Source organism: Ranitomeya variabilis, chromosome 1, assembly GCF_051348905.1.
Source record: "Ranitomeya variabilis isolate aRanVar5 chromosome 1, aRanVar5.hap1, whole genome shotgun sequence".
Lineage (NCBI taxonomy): Eukaryota > Metazoa > Chordata > Amphibia > Anura > Dendrobatidae > Ranitomeya > Ranitomeya variabilis.
In genome coordinates this window covers 790,717,208-790,734,233 of record NC_135232.1, presented here as the reverse complement: position 1 = coordinate 790,734,233, position 17,026 = coordinate 790,717,208, and the positions used below count along the sequence as shown (strand labels likewise).

The following is a 17,026-nucleotide window of genomic DNA, read 5'->3' as shown; positions in this document are numbered from 1 at the left end:
CGGTTTGTGGATGCCAGGGCGTCCTGCAAGACGACTCACTCAGACGTCTGATGTTTTCTGGAGAAGAGGTTGTTTTTTGGTTTTTTTTCGGTCGTGAAATTCTTTCACGCATGCTCAGTTTCAAAAGGTGGAACCCGTCGCTGGATTCCTGCTTTTGACAGTCAGCACCGGAGCCTGCGTCCATAGGCTTCCATTATAGCCAACGACGGGCAGCGCAGGATCCGTCGCTGAGCGATTTTCGGCGTGCAGAAAAAATGTTCCTCTGTGCGATTTTCCGACGGATCCAGTGCACGACGGATGAAACGGATGGCCATCCGTCACAATCCGTCGCTAATGGAAGTCTATGGGAAACAACAGGATCCAGCAGAAAAATTTGCTGGATCCTGTTTTTTCAAAAATCAACGGATTTTGACGGGAGCTCAAACACGGAAGTGTGAAAGAGGCCTTACAGACACCAGATAAAACCTTGAGGAGCTCCTGGATTTGACTCCCAAGCATGGCAGGAACAAGTTCTCCCACCTTGAACAGCAATTGGATCTACTCTGCGCAAGCATCGACCAGTGTAGAAGGCTGCTCCAGGCCTGGATCCAATGAGGAGTTTGGTGATAAGAGTTCTTCCTTCAGCAAGAATCGTATCCTTTTCCACTGTTGTCTTCGGTTGTGTGGTGCCTTACACTTATGTAAGTGGGTACGCACACGTCAATCCTCGTCCCGTTTCAGAAGGTCCAGGACGGATATGCTCGACCGTAACGTCATGGTGAAGGATCTCCTTTTCCTCAGTCAAGTTTTCTTCTGGGGTCTATGTGCTCCTTCCTAGGGTCAACTTCCATGGAGTTGACATACTTCAGGATTTTCATGGTAGCCTACTCAAGTCTTTCCTTGTAAATTCAATTTAATGGTCTCTCCTTATCATTTTCTCGGAGTCTTTAATCCAGCCGTTTCCAAGGAGGGAAGCACCTTGGTATCCTATATCCCTTCTCTCCTAGCTCATTGTGAACCGGACCACCTCTCTGACCGTGGACCCTCCGGTTCTAGACTTTCCACCAAATCGGTCTTTCCCCTCCCAGATCGAGCATTCCTCAAGGATACCAACGACAGTTTCATTGAGTACTTCTCAAGGTCAACCTTGAAGCGGCCGCCGCTACATTGTGTCCTGCCTTTGCCTCCACCTGGATGGCAAAGTCAATAGACGCAGGGGCTAAGCTGGTCCGTCAGGGCATTTGTTTTTCCGGAGCCGGACCAGAAAAATTGTTGACCTCGCCGACCAAATTACTCTTGCAGGTAAGTATATGGTATCCACCTCCCTAGATGTTGCTGCATGTGCTACTCAGGCGTCTAGCAAGATTATGGCCATCCATATGACCATTTGGCTTAAGGCGTAGCAGGCAGACTTATCTTCAAACAAGTCCATTACCAACTTGCCTTTCCAGGGTTCCTGTCGGTTGGCTCCAAGTTGGACCAAATTATTAAGGAGGGAACCGAATGGACGAGCTCTCGCTTTCCTCGGGCTAATCCTCGTTGTTCTCCTTTGTTACATGAGTCTCTGCATTTTCAACACTTCCCTTTGACGGTGGTGTTTTCCCACCAAGAGAAGTCAGACTCGTCAGCTTAGGGAAAAGGTTTTCCTTTAAATCCTCCTCCAGGTCTTTCTTTGATGCAAGGAGTAGATCCCCCTTCCCCCAGGAACAGTCCGGGTGGATTTTCCTCCGCGTGACTCTTTGGGGATCTAAGATTGCTGAATGGAGGAGTCATCTTTGTCTTTCAGGATGGAATCTTTGTTCCGTAATTGCTTCCTGGGAGCCGCAAGTGTTTTTATTTTTTATTTTTGTGTCCCAAGGAAGCCTTTATCCATGTCCTTATTTCTTCAGGACATCGGAGGGGTGGGTCCATTTTCTTTTTATCGCCTTCCCTCTCGGGCTCTCATCCACTCCCAGAGTCTCGCAGAGCCTTTTTGGCAGCGTTTTTTTTTTCGGTGGGTCACAAGTTAAGTGCTCTTACTGTACCTCGCCGTCATTTTCCATAGCTCTGTCCATCATTCTTGATTCCCTTCCTTTTGTACGTTTTGGACTCATCCTCCGTAATGCTCTCTCATCAGGTTACCTGGCCAGGGCGACGTGCATCTATCCGGCTAAAGCCACCCCTCCACCTTTTCGGAACTCGGGCTCATGCCTTTAGAGGCCCTCCGGCCTCCCGGTCAGTGAATTCTCGCTGAATCCAGTCGGCAACTGTAGGTTTACCTGGTCAGAGCAGAGCGCCTCCTTCTGGATTTCAGGCTCTCTACCCGGGCAGTGGGCGCCTCCTGGCAGTTCATATAGGGCCTCCGCCCTGCACCTCTACAGAGTGCTGGTCGATCCTCCACATGTTAGCAAATTTTTCAGAGTCCAGGTCCAGCTTCGGCGGTTGCCGGCTTAGGTAGAAAGACCTTGCAGGCGACGGTGATGAGTTCTCCGACCTGATTGGAGTTGTCTGATGTTCCCTCCCCTTGGGTACTGCTTTGGGACGTCCCATGGTTTCCTGTGTCCCCCAATGAAGCGATAGAGAAAACAGGATTTTTTTGGTTGCTTACCGTAAAATCTGTTTCTCGGAGCCTTCATTGGGGGACACAGCACCTACCCAAGTTTAATAGCTCTGTTTATCGTATTATATTGTTACAATTTGAGTTTTTGTTTTTCTTTCTCTTTTACATGTTGCTTTTCCTACTGCTTTCTCACTACCTCAATATCCTAGTTCCGGTCGGTGGGGTGTACACTGAGGAGGAGAACCTTTTTTTCTGCAGTGTCGGCATCGTAGTGGCAACAGCATACACCCATGGTTTCCTGTGTCCCCCAATGAAGGCTCCGAGAAACAGATTTTTACTGTAAGCAACCAAAAAATCCTGTTATTCTCCCTCACATTACACAAAAGCGCAATGTATTTTGTCTCTGGCTTATTTGCAGCCGCGTCTGCAGACACACAATGCAGAGCACGCTATCTATTGTGCCAGGGCATGAATAAAGCCGTGCTTACAGTATACTTACAGCTCCCTGCACAATGTGACTGGAAGTGAGTGGCTACAGGGAGGATACAAGTTCATTTTCTCCCTGTAAACACATTTCCAGTAAGACAGCCTAACATTATTTTAACCTAAATATTAACCTTGTATTTGCAGGTAAATGGCATTTCTACACGGCATGTTTCCATTAACCCCTTTTATAAAGCAGTCCAGTTATGACAACCACAGGGGTGTTTCCGGACCCCCTTGTCATGCCAACCCATCGACCCTCAGTCATGTGACACGGGCGCTGATGGGCAGGCTATCACAATTCCACCCAAGGCTGTTAGGGGCACATATCGGCTAATGAAATTAGCCGATGTGCCTGAAAAGTTGCGGGCTCATTGCTGGAGCCTGCAACACATGGAGAAGCTACCTTAGATGTACCTATACGTCCAAGGTCGGAAAGGGGTTAACGAAGTTGTCCACTACTTGGACAAGCCATTCTCAAACCCTGTGTTTCCCCACAGTAAAATAACTTATACTTTCATCCAGTACCTGCCTCATTGCATGCGATACATGTGGTCGTTCGTGAGTAACTGCTGCTCTCCCCTTAGTCTTAGGCTACGTTCACATTTGCGTTGTTGGGCGTTGGCGACGCAACCAACAACACATGTACACAACGCACCTTTTTGCGACGCATGCGTTGTCATAAGATCCTACAGATCGGGACTTTCGGCGCAGGGAAAACGCTACAAGTAGCGTCCCCTGCGCCTTGTCTTGTGCGTCTATATGACGCATGCGCCGTAAAACGCAGTACAACGCATACCGGCGCATGTCCATGCGCCCCCCATGTTAAAGATAGGGGCGCATGACGCATGCGTCGACGACGCTGCGCCCAACAACGCAAATGTGAACGTAGCCTTACAGAATCTCAATGTTGCTTCATTTTGGGAATTTCAGCCCCACCTGCAACTATTTTCCGATGTGTTGCTATGGAAGCTCTGGGCACCCTGAAGGCCCCCATTGCTGCAATGTTCAACGATCAAACGTTCAAGCTCCTTAGGTCTCTTTCTCACTTCAGTCTTTTTGTTTAAATCAAAAGCCGTCGTTTTGTGAAAAAAAACGGATCCAGCGATTTTGCGCTCTGGATCCGTATTTTTCTCAGACTTGTATTAATGACGGATGGCCTCACGTTTCGTCCGTCGTGCGCTGGATCCGTCGGAATTTGTTTATCCATCGTCTGGAGAGGACGGACAAAGTAACGTTTTTTTGTCTGTCGAAAAGTTGGACAGCAACGGATCCAGCGGCGTCCGCCGTTGGCTACAATGGAAGCCTATGGACGCAGGATCCATCGCTGTCCGTCAAATGACGGAATCCAGCGACTGATTCCGTTTTTTTACACGGAGCATGCTCCAAATCTGTATTTAGTAGCCAATTGGCCAGACAGCCCCAAATCTACATAAACCTGCCATGTGGCTTCATTCTACAATGTGCTGGCAAGAAGCATACAAGCAAGAAGCCTGCCAGCAACCTGCCTGATGGATAGATGCATAGATGGCCACAATATTTGCTAGAATTCCTTCCATTTCTGCCACTTGCTCTACAACCTCTCAAACATGGGGTGTTAAAACAACTCAATATGTAGGTTTCCATTATTTTCCAGTAGCCAATCACGTTTGGGAGCCTCCCATTTGGAGATATGAAAAAACTGATCCGTCAAAAAAACGGATGGATAAAACAGATGCAACGGATCCGGTTTTTCGAATGATCCACTAGACGGAGCCGTCGAAAAACCGGATCCGTTGTTTCCGGATTCCACTATTTTTGACGGAACCGTCGCGACGACAGGTTTTGACTGACGCAAGAAGACTGAAGTGTGAAAGAGGCCTTAGTGGGACTAAAAAGTAGTGAATGTTATTCTTCTGCTTCACTTATAAGTCAGTACACCCTGGGAAATTTGTTTTCAAAGAATCTCCAGTCAGCAACACTGTTTACAAGTTTGTTCTTTTGATGGTTTGTGGTGGTCACTGCATTATATGGAAACTGAAGGCCTTATTTTGCGTAATAATCCTTACTGTATGTTCTTGAGAAAACGATCTATTAAAGCACATGGGCTTTTTAGTGGATACTCTCTCTATGCGTAAGATTAACAGCTATCAAACACTACTCTTGGAATGTTTATACTGTGGTTAAAATGGAGATGGGCAAACTCGAACAGTAAAGTCTGGCGTCAGTATCGAACACCTACCTACGGACACAAAACAAGGACTTCAGCATAAAGTCCGTGTTAATGTTTGGGTTTGCCCCCCCATCCCCCTTCCCCCCAACACGTGCATGACAGCATGGCACACACTGCTCCTCATCGATGGTGAAATCATTATCGCCGGTCAGTCACAGTTTCAACGCTTTCAAATAACAGCTTGAGACCTCAGCGATGATCGGAGGTAAAAAGTTTACCTCCGGTCTCTGGCGTCGGCTGATGGACTAATGCTCCCACCAGCCTACTCCTGCTGCCGCTAATAACAGCGAGAGCAGGCGGCGGCTGATAAAAGTAAAGTATTAATCAGCTGCCGCCTGGACTATAATTAAAAGGGAAAAAAAAACACAACCGCTGTGTTCCCCTGTATTTCTAATAACTAGCCAGGCAAAACTGACAGTTGGGGGCTGGAATCCTCAGCTGTTGGCTTTAACAAGGTTGGTTATCAAGAATAGAGGGGGTCCCCATGCCATATTTTTTATTAATTTAAATTAAAAATAAAAACAGCATAGGGTCTCCCACATTTTTTTTTTTTTTTTTTTTACAACCAGCCTTGCTAAAGCAGACAGCTGGGGGCTGGTATTCTCAGGCTGCTAAGGGGCCATAGAGATTGCCCCCACTCCAGACTAAAAATAGCAGCCTGCAGCCGCCCGGAAAAGGGGCATCTATTAGTTGCGCCAATTCTGGCCGTTCCCCGGGCTCTTCCCAGTAACCCTGTAGCGGTGGCAAGTCTGGTTCATATTTGTGGGATGGATGTCACCTTTGTATTGTCCGTTGACATCAAGCCCACGGCTTAGTACTGGAGAGGCCTATCTATTACTAATCCTATATTTGTATGGTAAATAAACCCACGGCCAGAATAAAGTTTTGTTTGAAATAAAAAAACACGCACACTTTTCCATTTTTATTTAAAAATAACAAACACACTCGCCTAACGCCCATTCCATTGAAGCTCTCATCTCCTGTAATAAAATAAAAAGCAATATCCCTCACCTCTCCGTTCTGTCCCACGCCGTAATCCATGTCTGGGGATAAATAGTTTTCAACCTGGAAAATCACTGGGAAAATGAGCTGCTGCGAGCTCCGCCTCAGTGACTAGAAGTGATATCATCGAGCTTACCACCGGTCACTGAGGCTGCGAAGGCTGGATGAGGGATGGAGGTTTGTCTTGATGAATGGGTAAATGGAGGATGCCTGGATGATGGAAGGATGGTTGGAATCCAAAGTGTTCCATGCAGTAATCCATCTGTGCACCATGTGCTCTTCAGCATGCAACTGTTCATGTTGAGAAGCAAGGAAGAATGCGCAGCAGCGAGAGGGCCCCTGAACTACGATGATCACCGTTAGCACAATGAGAAAGTCTTATAGTGCAGCAGTGAGCTCAGAGAGTTCACCGTGAGAAAGTTCTCCTGGTGAACACACCTCTGCACCCTGAGACCTTTTTAGTGTGCGAGCGATGACCTCACCGAGGTCACCACAGTTTATTTGACTGGCTGGGAACAGAGCCTCAGTGACCGGTGGTAACCTCGATGAAGTCACCGCTGGTCACTGACTCTGAGTTCGCAGCCGCTCATTCTCCCAGTGGTTCTCAGCCTGAACGGTCGCATCTTGGCACTGTCCAGGTTGAAATCTATTTATCACCAGACATGGAATACGGCATGGAACGGAACGATGGACAGGTAAGTGATATGGTGGTTTATTTTTGTTTTATTGCAGGAGACGGGGGATTCAATGGAATGGGCATTAAATGAGTATAACTGTTATTTTTAAATAGAAATGGAACAGTGTTTTGTTTTTATTTCAAAGAAGACTTTATTTTGGATGTGTGTATTTACCATACAACTATAGGCTTTGTAATGAATAGGGGTCTTATAGATGCTTCTCCATTACTAAGTTGTGGACTTGCTGTCACCCGACAATACAAAGGTGACATCAACCCCACAAATATTACCCCAATTGCCACCGCCACAGGGCAAGTGGTAAGTGCTGGACAAAGTGCCAGAATTGGCACATTTAATAATGTGCCTTTTCTGGGCGGCTGCGGGCTGCTATTTTTAGGCTGGGGGCCAATTTCCATGGCCCCTTACCAGCCTGAGAATACCTGCCCCCAGCTGTCAGCTTTATCTTGGCTGATTGTCTAAAATAAGAGGGGACTCCATGCCGTTTTTTTAAATGATTTAAATAATTAAAAAATACAGCGTGGGGACCCCTCCATTCTTGATAACCAACCTTGCTGAAGCTAACATCTGAGGGTTGCAACCCCAAGCTGTGAGTTTTGCTTGGCTGGCTATCAAAAAGACGGGAACCCACACTTTTTTTTTTTTTCCTTCTTCTTTTCTTCTTCCTTCTTTAAATTATTTTAGAGCGCAGGCCCCAGCTCAAGAATACTCCCATCAGCTGCCGTCTGCTCTCCCTGTTATTAGCGGCAGCAGGCGTAGGCTGATGGGAGCAGTAGTCGCATCAGCTTACGCCAGTGACTGGAGGAAAACTTTATACCTCCGATCACAGCTGCAGGCTCACGCTGTCATTTTTCAGAGAGGGAACCGTGGCTCTTACTGGTGGTAATTATTTTACCGCCGATCAGAAGCAGTGTTTGCTGCTCTGTCATGCACGTGACAACTTGGGAAACACTGGATGTTCACGGGTCTGCCCATCTCTAGTTATAAACTACTGTATTTTTCTGACTTCTAAGATGCTGCGAATTAGTTTTGGAAATTGGATTATCTTATACAGTGGGAAGCAGTGGGGGAGGTGAGTGCTGTATGGATAGATGAGCCCAACTTTTCCTCTAGAATTAAGCCGCCAGCCATCTTTTTCTGCCATAATTGTGAACATCTCTCATCCCATCTGCTGACCCATTGTATAGGACTATATAATGCTGTACAGAATATTTTGTACACACTCTGCTTGTATGCATACCTAAGAATGGAAGCGCATATATCAAGCTGAAAAAAAACGTACATTGCCACAATCCCTTGGTAACCTTTCAAAACTGCAAATTGATGTATTGTCACAGCGGAAAGCTTGTATATTGGAAGTGCTGCATTAAAATACAAAAGAAATTCACCATAAGTCGAGTGCCAGGTTTTGATTACTTTGTAGAGGTGTACACAGACCGTAGAGTGCTCTTGTGCAAGAACAATAAGCTTTCACCCCATTGTCTGTGACAGAAGTCGCTTGCTGCTTTGTAGGTGGAAATGGGCCCCCTTACTTTTAGGGTTCTTGTGCATCTGCTCAGGTGCATCCCCTCCTAGTGGATTTCCTACTAAATACATACATCTCCTGTCCATAGACCCACATTGATCTCAAAAACAGTGTTTGACCATTGTTCTATTACTCTTTATGGCTAGCTGAAAGGATGACAATGCAGTGTAATGAGGAAGGCTTCTTATGTAGTGATAAATATTAGGGCAAGTAAAGTTTACTATACAGTGGCTGTAATATATCCTGTCAGAATTAACACACTACCTCACATCTTGTTTGTCCACCCAGCTATAAAACTGCGGGAGATGCTTCACAATCTTGCTATGATTGTCTCATAGTATGAAGGAATTAAAATATTAACCCCCTCGCTTACCCTACATCACTGAAGTTATTAACCACTCCACTTCCTTAGATTACCAGTTAAGTATATCTGTTTTTCCTGTTTTCTTGAATCCTAAAAAGGTCCTTTTCTTTTTCCAGCGTGTGAAAGCTGAGAAAGCGGAGATAACTAGGTTTTTACAGAAATCCAAAACATCCCAAACGCCAAAGGTAAGATATTGTGAAACATTCTAATGTATTTTTTTTTAATCACGTTAAGAAAAATCTGAGCTCTCTGGTTATATTTTCAATCAGCACTAACGTGTACAAAGGTGCAGAGAGCTGTTAGATTGTCTGTGAATTTGCTCTAGTTCTACTGAAGCCTCTTGTAGCAGAATTGCATCAGTGTACATTAAAGTAATCCTTTCAGATGCCTGGATTTTGTGGGCCAGGGGCACACTGATGGCTTGTGGCCCCTGTGCAAGAAAGGACTGCCCCCCCTCATTTTATGGTGTATGTATGTGCGCGTGTGTGTGTGTATATATATATATATATATATATATATATATATATATATATATATATATATATATATATATATATATATATATATATATATATATATATATACTAGCTGTACTACCCGGCTTCGCCCGGGTTAATGACTGCTGTTAGCAAAATAGAATGTGTTAACAAAAATTTATTCTGCACACAAAAACCACAAAACAAATAGATAGAAATGTAATTATTAAAAGGCAAAAACTAAGCTAATAGGAGCATTTCTTAACATATATTAGCTTTGTTATATTGAGAGTGTCTTTGTTGCCTATATTAACCAATCAGAGCTCAGATTAATTAACTGTAGCAAAATAGAAGCTGATTTGTGATTGGTTGCTATTGGCAGCCTGATAAATCCCCAGCCAACAGGAAGCCCTCCCCCCTGGCAGTATATATTAGCTCACACATACACATAATAGACAGGTCATGTGACTGACAGCTGCTGTATTTCCTATATGGTACAATTGTTGCTCTTGTAGTTTGTCTGCTTATTAATCAGATTTTTATTTTTGAAGGATAATACCAGACTTCTGTGTGTTTTAGGGCGAGTTTCATGTGTCAAGTTGTGTGTGTTGAGTTGTGTGGTGACATGCGTGTAGCAACTTTTTGTGTGTCGAGTTGCATGTGACAGGTTAGTGTAGCAAGTTGTGTGCAGCAAGATTTGTGCATGGCGAGTTTTGCGCGTGGCGAGTTTTATGTGTGGTGCGTTTTGAGTATGTGCAAGTTTTGTGTGAGGCAACGTTTGCATGTGGTGCAACTTTTGTACATGTGGCAATTTTTCTGTGTATGCAAGTTTTGTATGAGGTGAGTTTTGCATGAGGTGAGTTTTCCATGAGGTGAGTTTTGCACGTGTGGCGAGTTTTGTGTGAGCCTAGTTTTGCATGTGGCGAGTTTTGCATGTAGCGAGTTTTGCGCGTGGCGAGTTTTGAGTGGTGACTTTTGTGTTTCGACTTTTATGTGGCCAGGTTGGTGTGTGTGTGTGGTGAAATGTGTGCTGAGGGTGGTATATGTGTTCAAGCACGTGGTAGTGTGTGGCGCATTTTGTGTGTGTGTTCATATCCCCGTGTGTGGTGAGTATCCCATGTCGGGGCCCCACCTTAGCAACTGTACGGTATATACTCTTTGGCGCCATCGCTCTCATTCTTTAAGTCCCCATTGTTCACATCTGGCAGCTGTCAATTTTCCTCCAACACTTTTCCCTTCACTTTTTCCCCATTATGTAGATAGGGGCAAAATTGTTTGGTGAATTGGAACGCGCGGGGTTAAAATTTCACCTCACAACATAGCCTATGACGCTCTCGGGGTCCAGACGTGTGACTGTGCAAAATTTTGTGGCTGTAGCTGCGACGGTGCAGATGCCAATCCCGGACATACACACATACATACATACATACACACATTTAGCTTTATATCTAACTAGCTGTACTACCCGGCTTCGCCCGGGTTAATGACTGCTGTTAGCAAAATAGAATGTGTTAACAAAAATTTATTCTGCACACAAAAACCACAAAACAAATAGATAGAAATGTAATTATTAAAAGGCAAAAACTAAGCAAATAGAAGCATTTCACAACATATATTAGCTTTGTTATACTGAGAATGTCTTTGTTGCCTATATTAACCAATCAGAGCTCAGGTTAATTAACTGTAGCAAAATAGAAGCTGAGCTGTGATTGGTTGCTATTGGCAGCCTGATAAATCCCCAGCCAACAGGAAGCCCTCCCCCCTGGCAGTATATATTAGCTCACACATACACATAATAGACAGGTCATGTGACTGACAGCTGCCGTATTTCCTATATGGTACATTTGTTGCTCTTGTAGTTTGCTTATTAATCAGATTTTTATTTTTGAAGGACAATACCAGACTTGTGTGTGTTTTAGGGCGAGTTTTATGTGTCAAGTTGTGTGTGTTGAGTTGCGTGTGGCGACATGCATGTAGCGACTTTTGTGAGATGAGTTTTGTGTGGCGACATGCGTGTAGCAACATTTTGTGTGTTGAGTTGCATGTGACAGGTTAGTGTAGCAAGTTGTGTGCAGCAAGATTTGTGCATGGCGAGTTTTGCGCGTGGCGAGTTTTATGTGTGGTGCATTTTGAGTATGTGCAAGTTTTGTGTGAGGCAACTTTTGCATGTGGTGCAACTTTTGTACATGTGGCAATTTTTCTGTGTGTGCAAGTTTTGCATGAGGTGAGTTTTCCATGAGGTGAGTTTTGCACGTGTGGCGAGTTTTGCGTGAGCCTAGTTTTGCAAATGGCGAGTTTTGCATGTAGCGAGTTTTGAGTGGTGACTTTTGTGTTTCGACTTTTATGTGGCGAGGTTGGTGTGTGTGTGTGGTGAAATGTGTGCTGAGGGTGGTATATGTGTTCAAGCACGTGGTAGTGTGTGGCGCATTTTGTGTTTGTGTTCATATCCCCGTGTGTGGTGAGTATCCCATGTCGGGGCCCCACCTTAGCAACTGTACGGTATATACTCTTTGTCGCCATCGCTCTCATTCTTTAAGTCCTCATTGTTCACATCTGGCAGCTGTCAATTTTCCTCCAACACTTTTCCCTTCACTTTTTCCCCATTATGTAGATAGGAGCAAAATTGTTTGGTGAATTGGAACGCGCGGGGTTAAAATTTCACCTCACAACATAGCCTATGACGCTCTCGGGGTCCAGACGTGTGACTGTGCAAAATTTTGTGGCTGTAGCTGCGACGGTACAGATGCCAATCCCGGACATACACACATACATACATACACACATTCAGCTTTATATATTAGATATACCTGTATGTAATCTCCTGTATATAGTATATACCTGTGTGTCATCTCACCTATATATAGTATATATCTGTGTGTCATCTCCTGTATATAGTATATACCTGTATGTCATCTCCTCCTATACATAGCATATACCTGTGTCATCTCCTCCTGTATATACTATATACCTGTAGGTAATCTGCTCCTGTATATAGTATATACCTGTGTGTCATCTCCTCCTGTATATAGTATATACCTGTATGTCATCTCCTCCTGTATGTAGTATGTACCTGTATGTCATCTCCTCCTCTATATAGTATATACCTGTGTGTCATCTCTCCTGTATATAGTATATATCTGTGTGTCATCTCCTCCTGTATATAGTATATACCTGTGTGTCATCTCCCCTGTAAATAGTATATACCTGTGTGTCATCTCCTGTATATAGTATATAGCTGTATGTCATCTCCTCCTGTATTAGCCCTCGTTCACACGTTATTTGGTCAGTATTTTTACCTCAGTATTTGTAAGCTAAAATGGCAGCCTGATAAATCCCCAGCCAACAGTAAGCCCACCCCCTGGCAGTATATATTAGCTCACACATACACATAATAGACTGGTCATGTGACTGACAGCTGCCGGATTCCTATATGGTACATTTGTTGCTCTTGTAGTTTGTCTGCTTATTAATCAGATTTTTATTTTTGAAGGATACCAGACTTGTGTGTGTTTTAGGGCGAGTTTCGTGTGTCAAGTTGTGTGTGTTGAGTTGCGTGTGGCGACATGCATGTAGGGACTTTTGTGAGATGAGTTTTGTGTGGCGACATGCGTGTAGCAACTTTTTGTGTGTCGAGTTGCATGTGACAGGTTAGTGTAGCAAGTTGTGTGCAGCAAGTTTTGCGCATGGCGAGTTTTGCGCGTGGCGAGTTTTATGTGTGGTGCCTTTTGAGTATGTGCAAGTTTTGTGTGAGGCAACTTTTGCATGTGTTGCAACTTTTGTGCATGTGGCAATTTTTCTGCGTGTGGCAATTTTTCTGCGTGTGCAAGTTTTGCGTGTGGCGAGTTTTGCACGTGTGGCGAGTTTTGCATGTGGAGAGTTTTGCGCGTGGCGAGTTTTGAGCGGCGACTTTTGTGTTTCTACTTTTATGTGGCGAGGTTGGTGTATGTGTGGTGAAATGTGCACTGAGGGTGGTATATGTGTTCGAGCACGTGGTAGTGTGTGGCGCATTTTGTGTGTGTGTTCATATCCCCGTGGTGGTGTGATTATCCCATGTTGGGGCCCCACCTTAGCAACTGTACAGTATATACTCTTTCGTGCCATCGCTGTCATTCTTTAAGTCCCCCTTGTTCACATCTGGCAGCTGTTAATTTGCCTCCAACACTTTTCCTTTCATTTTTTCCCCATTATGTAGATAGGGGCAAAATTGTTTGGTGAATTGGAAAGCGCGGGGTTAAAATTTCACCTCACAATATAGCTTTGACGCTCTCAGGGTCCAGACGTGTGACTGTGCAAAATTTTGTGCCTGTAGCTGCGACGCCTCCAACACTTTTCCTTTCACTTTTTCCCCATTATGTAGATAGGGGCAAAATTGTTTGGTGAATTGGAAAGCGCGGGGTTAAAATTTCACCTCACAACATAGCCTATGACGCTCTCGGGGTCCAGACGTGTGACTGTGCAAAATTTTGTGGCTGTAGCTGCTACGGTTCAGATGCCAATCCCGGACATACATACATACATACATACATACACACACACACACATTCAGCTTTATATATTAGATATATAAAGCTGAATGTGTGTATGTGTGTATGTATGTATGTCCGGGATTGGCATCTGAACCGTCGCAGCTACAGCCACAAAATTTTGCATAGTCACACGTCTGGACCCCGAGAGCGTCATAGGCTATGTTGTGAGGTGAAATTTTAACCCCGCGCTTTCCAATTCACCAAACAATTTTGCCCCTATCTACATAATGGGGAAAAAGTGAAAGGAAAAGTATTGGAGGCAAATTAACAGCTGCCAGATGTGAACAAGGGGGACTTAAAGAATGAGAGCGATGGCGCCAAAGAGTATATACTGTACAGTTGCTAAGGTGGGGCCCCGACATGGGATAATCACCACACCACCACGGGGATATGAACACACACACAAAATGCACCACACACTACCACGTGCTCGAACACATATACCACCCTCAGTGCACATTTCACCACACATACACCAACCTCGCCACATAAAAGTCGAAACACAAAAGTCGCCGCTCAAAACTCGCCACGCGCAAAACTCTCCACATGCAAAACTCGCCACACGTGCAAAACTCACCTCATGGAAAACTCGCCACACGCAAAACTTGCACACGCGGAAAAAATGCCACATGCACAAAAGTTGCAACACATGCAAAAGTTGCCTCACACAAAACTTGCACATACTCAAAAAGCACCACACATAACTCGCCACGCGCAAAACTCGCCATGCGCAAAACTTGCTGCACACAACTTGCTACACTAACCTGTCACATGCAACTCGACACAAAAAGTTGCTACACGCATGTCGCCACACAAAACTCATCTCACAAAAGTCGCTACATGCATGTCGCCACACGCAACTCAACACACACAACTTGACACACGAAACTCGCCCTAAAACACACACAAGTCTGGTATTATCCTTCAAAAATAAAAATCTGATTAATAAGCTGAAAAACTACAAGAGCAACAAATGTACCATATAGGAATCCGGCAGCTGTCAGTCACATGACCAGTCTATTATGTGTATGTGTGAGCTAATATATACTGCCAGGGGGTGGGCTTACTGTTGGCTGGGGATTTATCAGGCTGCCAATTTAGCTTACAAATACTGAGGTAAAAATACTGACCAAATAACGTGTGAACGAGGGCTAATACAGGAGGAGATGACATACAGATATATACTATATACAGGAGGAGATGACACACAGGTATATACTATTTACAGGGGAGATGACACACAGGTATATACTATATACAGGAGGAGATGACACACAGATATATACTATATACAGGAGATTACATACAGGTATATCTAATATATAAAGCTGAATGTGTGTATGTCCGGGATTGGCATCTGCACCGTCACAGCTACAGCCACAAAATTTTGCACAGTCACACGTTTGGACCCCGAGAGCGTCATAGGCTATGTTGTGAGGTGAAATTTTAACCCCGCGCGTTCCAATTCACCAAACAATTTTGCCCCTATCTACATAATGGGGAAAAAGTGAAGGGAAAAGTGTTGGAGAAAAATTGACAGCTGCCAGATGTGAACAATGGGGACTTAAAGAATGAGAGCGATGGCGCCAAAGAGTATATACCGTACAGTTGCTAAGGTGGGGCCCCGACATGGGATACTCACCACACACGGGGATATGAACACAAACACAAAATGCACCACACACTACCACGTGCTCAAACACATATACGACCCTCAGCGCACATTTCACCACACATACACCACCCTCGCCACATAAAAGTCGAAACACAAAAGTCACCACTCAAAACTCGCCACGCGCAAAACTCGCTACATGCAAAACTCGCCATATGCAAAACTAGGCTCACGCAAAACTCGCCACACGCAAAACTCACCTCATGGAAAACTCACCTCATGCAAAACTTGCACACACGGAAAAATTGCCACATGTACAAAAGTTGCACCACATGCAAAAGTTGCCTCACACAAAACTTGCACATGCTCAAAACGCACCACACATAAAACTCGCCACGCGCAAAACTCGCCATGCTCAAAACTTGCTGCACACAACTTACTATACTAACCTGTCACATGCAACTCGACACACAAAATGTTGCTACACGCATGTTACCACACAAAACTCATCTCACAAAAGTCACTACATGCATGTCGCCACACGCAACTCAACACACACAACTTGATACATGAAACTCGCCCTGAAACACACACAAGTCTGGTATTGTCCTTCAAAAATAAAAATCTGATTAATAAGCAGACAAACTACAAGAGCAACAAATGTACCATATAGGAAATACGGCAGCTGTCAGTCACATGACCTGTCTATTATGTGTATGTGTGAGCTAATATATACTGCCAGGGGGTGGGCTTACTGTTGGCTGGGGATTTATCAGGCTGCCAATAGCAACCAATCACAGCTCAGCTTCTATTTTGCTACAGTTAATTAACCTGAGCTCTGATTGGTTAATATAGGCAACAAAGACATTCTCAGTATAACAAAGCTAATATATGTTAAGAAATGCTTCTATTAGCTTAGTTTTTGCCTTTTAATAATTACATTTCTATCTATTTGTTTTGTGGTTTTTGTGTGCAGAATAAATTTTTGTTAACACATTCTATTTTGCTAACAGCAGTCATTAACCCAGGCGAAGCCGGGTAGTACAGCTAGTATTAGATATACCTGTATGTAATCTCCTGTATATAGTATATACCTGTGTGTCATATCACCTATATATAGTATATATCTGTGTGTCATCTCCTGTATATAGTATATACCTGTGTGTCATCTCCTGTATATAGTATATATCTGTATGTCATCTCCTCCTGTATTAGACCTCGTTCACACGTTATTTGGTCAGTATTTTTACCTCAGTATTTGTAAGCTAAATTGGCAGCCTGATAAATCCCCAGCCTACAGGAAGCCCACCCCCTGGCAGTATATATTAGCTCACACATACACATAATAGACTGGTCATGTGACTGACAGCTGCCGGATTCCTATATGGTACATTTGTTGCTCTTGTAGTTTGTCTGCTTATTAATCAGATTTTTATTTTTGAAGGATAATACCAGACTTGTGTGTGTTTTAGGGCGAGTTTCGTGTGTCAAGTTGTGTGTGTTGAGTTGCGTGTGGCGACATGCATGTAGCGACTTTTGTGAGATGAGTTTTGTGTGGCGACATGCGTGTAGCAACTTTTTGTGTGTCGAGTTGCATGTGACAGGTTAGTGTA

At 44.3% G+C, this 17,026-nt stretch overlaps 1 protein-coding gene across 2 annotated transcripts in view; it reads left to right on the top strand.

The window, feature by feature from the left end:
• Nucleotides 1-17,026, top strand: part of CHAF1A (chromatin assembly factor 1 subunit A) — a 188,731-nt gene that overhangs the window by 72,144 nt on the left and 99,561 nt on the right. For both annotated transcript variants that reach the window (XM_077273072.1, XM_077273064.1), the window contains exon 6: nt 8,916-8,984. In XM_077273072.1, coding sequence (XP_077129187.1) covers nt 8,916-8,984 — 69 coding nt within the window. The remainder of the gene's footprint in view (nt 1-8,915; nt 8,985-17,026) is intronic.